Source organism: Pteropus vampyrus, unplaced genomic scaffold (assembly GCF_000151845.1).
Source record: "Pteropus vampyrus isolate Shadow unplaced genomic scaffold, Pvam_2.0 Scaffold164, whole genome shotgun sequence".
In the NCBI taxonomy this organism is placed as follows: Eukaryota; Metazoa; Chordata; class Mammalia; order Chiroptera; family Pteropodidae; genus Pteropus; species Pteropus vampyrus.
In genome coordinates this window covers 1,405,221-1,410,396 of record NW_011888945.1, presented here as the reverse complement: position 1 = coordinate 1,410,396, position 5,176 = coordinate 1,405,221, and the positions used below count along the sequence as shown (strand labels likewise).

The 5,176-nt window shown below is 38.6% G+C and overlaps 1 protein-coding gene across 8 annotated transcripts in view; it reads left to right on the top strand.

The window, feature by feature from the left end:
* Nucleotides 1–5,176, top strand: part of VRK1 (vaccinia related kinase 1) — a 67,741-nt gene that overhangs the window by 47,051 nt on the left and 15,514 nt on the right. For 7 of the 8 annotated variants that reach the window (XM_011370199.2, XM_023536631.1, XM_011370196.2 and 4 more), the window contains one exon: nucleotides 3,122–3,300. In XM_011370199.2, the coding sequence (XP_011368501.1) occupies nucleotides 3,122–3,300 (179 nt within the window). Of the gene's footprint in view, nucleotides 1–484; nucleotides 544–3,121; nucleotides 3,301–5,176 lie in introns of all 8 variants that reach the window. The other variant, XM_023536629.1, reaches the window with a different exon arrangement.

Sequence of the window (5,176 nt, the reverse complement as noted above, 5' to 3'; positions counted from 1 at the left end):
AAATACTTGAAATTATACCTTAAAAATTATTTTGGTAAGCTCATCCTGCTGCTTCTGTGTTCACAGCCCCGTCGAGACGCGGTGACTTGGAAATACTTGGCTACTGTATGATCCAGTGGCTTAGCGGCCATCTTCCCTGGGAGGATAATTTGAAAGATCCTAACTATGTTAGAGATTCCAAAATTAGGTAAAGGAGACTTATAATAACTTATTTTGGGCAAACTCATGATAAGGCAAATGTTTTTCAGTCAGAATTTCTGTACCGGAACTGTAGTTTCAACTTATACTAATGTAGAAATAAGAAAGTATGTGTTAAACAGTAAGATTCCTTGGTCTCTTGTGTAATTTATCTTAGAGGAATGTCCGTAAGCATATTTAGGGTGTGACACAGTGCTACTCAACGTGCTGTTTACTGCTATTGAATATTAATAATTTTCTATGGCATCAAGCTTCAAACAATGACTCATTCTTTAATTTTTAACAGATACAGAGAAAATATTGCAGGTTTGATGGACAAATGTTTTCCTGAGAAAAATAAGCCAGGTAGGAAAAGACCTTTTACGTATTCACAGGGATTTTTTTTTTTTTCTGGGAGAAAAAAAAAAGTCACGATGTCCACGGACTGTCCCTTCACGTCAGCGTTTAGGTGTGGGACCCGCTGTCATCAGAAAAGCACTTCGCTTCCAAGAAGCGGGCTACACGAGTACTTGAGCTCCATTCAGTTATTCATTGCTTTCAGGAAAGGGACCAAATCTCATGTATTCGTTCACCTTTTCTACTGAAATTTTACTGTGTGCCAGGGACCTTTCGAGACACTAGGGATGTGACAGTGAACAAAACAAATTCCTGTCCTCACGAAGCGAAGGCTCTAGTTGGGAGAGAGAGATGGTAACCAAATGAGTGAATTTTACAGGATATCACGTGGTTCGTACGAGGGAGAGGAGAAGAAAGCAGGGAATACAACAGGGTGGGCAGGGGTGGCCTGACTGAGGAGGTGACACTGAGCAGTTGTAGGAAGGAAACGAGTGAACCATGTGGAAATCCGGGAAGAGACTCGCGGGCAGAAGGAACGTAAGTGCCTGGTGTGTGTGAAGGATGCGTCCTCGTAGGCCATTTAATAAGGTCTTGGCTTTTACTTTGAGCAAGAGTGTAAGATTTGGAGTAGAAAGTGACACGAACTGTCTGTCTTTAAGGGACATCGCGCTAGCTTCTGCTTTGAGGGCTGCTGCTAGGGGAGCAAGGCAGGGAGCGAGCGGGAGCAGGCTGGGAGGCTCCTGCGATGGCGCAGGCAGAGGAAGTGGCAGGACTGAGACGTGGATGGTGGGTGTGTTTAGAAGTCTTTTCAAGCCTTTGCTTAATTGTTTCTCTTCTGGGATTTCTGCTCTAACCTTATGCTATTTGAAGTTGCAAGCCCCAGCACTGTTGTTCTTTAAACTTGACCTTGAGGTTTTGCTATTCTTGGCCTTTCGCATATTTAAGAATCACCTTGTCCCTTCCCTGCACATCCCCTCCGTCGCCAGTGTGTGGAACTCGGGGTGCGATTGCGTTGACTGTAGACCAGTTGGGGACACTGACGTCTTTTACCATCGAGGCTTCCAGTCCACTAATATGGGGGGCGGGGATCCTCCATTCAATTTCGTCTCACTTAATTTCTCTCAACTGTGATTTATAGTTGTTTCTGCAAAAAAAAAATCTTGCCTATCTTTCATTTATTTGAGGCTTTTGATGCTATTACAAGGGATGTATTTTTTAAAATTTCATTTCCCAGTTGCTTGCTGTTAGTCTATAGAAATAAAAGTAGGTATTTATAGACTTAACTTTGCATCCTGTGACCTTGTTAAGTCACCTATAGTTTTTTTTTTTTTTTATAGTTTCCTTAGGATTTTCTACATATAGTCATGTTTGTGAATGAACTGTTTTATATCTCCTATTCCACTATGCCTTCTAGTTCTTTCCCTGCCTTCCTGTCCTGGTAAAAGCACAAGTGACCTTTCGGAATAGCAGTGGTGAAAGTGGACATCCTTGCCATTGTCCCCTCAGAAGGAAAGCGTTCAGTTTCACTGTGCTTGCTGACGTTTGTTTTAGGTTTTTTGCAGATCCCCTGTTATCAGATTAAGAAAGTCGAAGGGAGAGATTTTTTTGTCTCTTTTTTCCTCCTGTATCCCGAGAATCTAGAATCCTGCCTGACACATAGTGAGTGTTTAATAAACATTTGTGCGTGTGAGTGCGTGTATACGGTCGTGTGTGTATGAGGCTCTCACAGGATCTCTTGAGAGGTTGGGCGTGGTGTGTGGGAGGAGAATATTCTCGGCTTGCGGAGCCGGGAGGACAGAGTTCTTGGTAACCGAGACAGGGAACAGCGTAGGGGCAGCAGGGTTAGGGGCGGTTCAGGAGATTAGGTTTAGATTTGTTGGGATTTGAGGTGACAGTTATACATACATCCAAGAGCCACGGTATGAGGCCGTGTATGTACAGGTCTGGGGGTCCGGGGAGAGGGCCGGGCGGGGGACGTATGTGCGCATCAGGAGCCTGCAGACGGAGTTCTGATGCTGAAAGGTACTGATCTTGACTAAGTAAGATTCCTTCTTTTAGAGACGGTTCTGCCTCAGTGTAGAGCAAACCCTTCATCATTCAGAAGCTGATTTTTTCTCTTTTATGGGAAAACCAGACCCTGCCTCTTTTTTCAACCTGTTCTTGGTATATTTTATTTTTCGTTTACACAAAGCAAAAAATTATGTATATATATATTGGCTGTGCTATTCATTGTACTTAAGCACATTTTACTTAATAATCTTTAGGTCTTTTTGTATTTTTTGATACCTTTAAGACTACGGGAGTTATTTTTGTGCATGTTTACATTTTAAGTATGTCTTCTGTCTTACTGTCTTACTATTACAAAAATGTTTTTACATTGTATCTCAAAATATATTTTTTGAGTTATCTGACAATTACTGAGTTGAAAAGCATACTTTTCATTGAAGAAGTGATTTGGAAAAAATATTTTAACAAGATATATGTTTGCATTTAATTTGACTATAACCACAAACTACTTTCTTAGAAGAAATAAGTATGTTGTATTTATGATTAAAAAAGTTATAAAATAATTCTCTTATTTTTTTAGATGAAATTGCTAAATACATGGAAACAGTGAAATTATTGGACTATGTCGAAAAGCCTCTTTATCAAAATTTACGAGATATTCTTTTGCAAGGACTGAAATCTATAGGGAGTAAGGACGATGGCAAACTGGAACTCAGCGTTGCAGAGAACGGAGGTTTGAAAGCAAAAACTGCAACAAAGGTGAATTTTACTACTGAGTTAGTTATCCTTTGGACTTCCTGTGATTATAATGACAACAGATATTAATTTTAGTAAAGTAAATCAGTAGCTCAGTAGAGAAAATAATAACGGGTTGCTTGGCAATTAAACATTTATCACCGTTATGTAAAGGCAGACTCTTTAGGATACAGAAAAATTGTAGAGAATTGTAGGGAAATGAACATTTATATATTTCCTATATACAGTAGCAGGTTATTAAATTTCTAAAACGATTCTAACTCGGGGCAGCAGTATCTGGCAGAGGGATTTTGACGTGGCACTCAGTTCATTTAGGGTGTTCTTTTCCCCAAGCGAGCCCCTAGGATTGATCTTGTCTCTCAGTTTTTCCTTGTTTGTTGGTGTGGTCAAAGTATTTACCATTTGAAAACCGGCCTTTGGAAAATTACCATTTTAAAGTTTTCTTATTCGTTGGTGTGGTGCGTTTACCATTTGAACATTATTTTGCTCTTCACAGAGAAATGTTACTTTGTAAAGCTGTGTGTACGCATGTCGGGGATTAATTTTTTAGAGAGCAATTTAAGAAATAATGAACTTCATGGTAGAAGTATTGTGCAGCCATGTAAATAACTTGGTATCAGCTTAATTTTTAGATTTTACAGGTATACCTTAGCTTATTGGTTTATTATAAGTTATTTCTAATAATTGTTGATTTACTGATTTCCTTTACAATCCAAAAAATTATTTAATAAAACATGTTAGCTGCTATTATATGGAAAAGGAAACTGCTTTTAGAAGAAAGATATTCTTACGTTATTGACCAGTTTTACTGTCATTAACTCAGTTGTGGTAGATTCCTTTGGAAATATCATATCCCAAACTGTAGGGAAAGGGGTTGAAAACAGATTTTCTCTCTTTAAAATAAGAAGCAGCAAATTAAAGGATTTTTGTAATTCTAACTTATAAAAGAAATAGGAATTTGCTTTTTTGGCAAATAGTAATTTCATCACGGAATCTGAAATTATACACATGCATCACATAGACATTCTTCCCTGCAAGTTTTGTGTTAACTGCATCTACTCCATGTTTGTGGTCAGCAAGGGTGCCGAAAGCCATATCCAGCTTTGAAAGGAAGAGGATAAAATGGAAGCCTGAGTGGAATTTTCCAGGGAGTTAGTAAACTTAGAGTTTACATACATGGATAAACATAGAGCATCTTCTTGCTCAGGACAGATTTCTTTACATTAATACTTATAGCTAGCTTCTATAGTTGTTTCCCTAGAATTTACTCATTGAGAAGTAAAGGTCTCTTGCAGTGAGCACATGTCCAGAGCTGCTTCCCCTTCCTTTGCAAACCACTGTTTAGACCATGTGCTGGAGTGATTTGGTTTCTGCAGGCTGGCTGACTTTACAGCTGAGTAGGTCAGTCTGCTGCAGAGCGAACATCTGTGACCTAATAATTCCCTTGTGTCCTTGGGTAGATCAGAAGGCCAGGAACTCCTGTCGGATCATTGTGTAAAGCTACACGTATAAAGCTTCATTTAAGGGGAAACATGGAATACCAAATCGAACTATGAGGTTTCCTTAATTAGTTTACTGCTCTTATTTTTTATCTATCTATCTATCTATCTATCTATCTATCTATCTATCTATCTATCTATCTATCTATCTATCTGTCTGTCTATTTATTTATTCGTTCATTCATTCATTCATTCATTCATTCATTCATTTATTTATTGTGGTTGACACAGGGCTATTCTTAGTATTAAAAAGAAATTAGTAAAAGTTAGGATTAGGTAAGATCATGAAGTTGCTTTGTAGCCATGTAAGTGTAGGTGAGTTATTATTTTTCTTGGCTTTTTGTCTTTTTGTTTGTGAAAGTGAAAGAGTTGGACCTGAC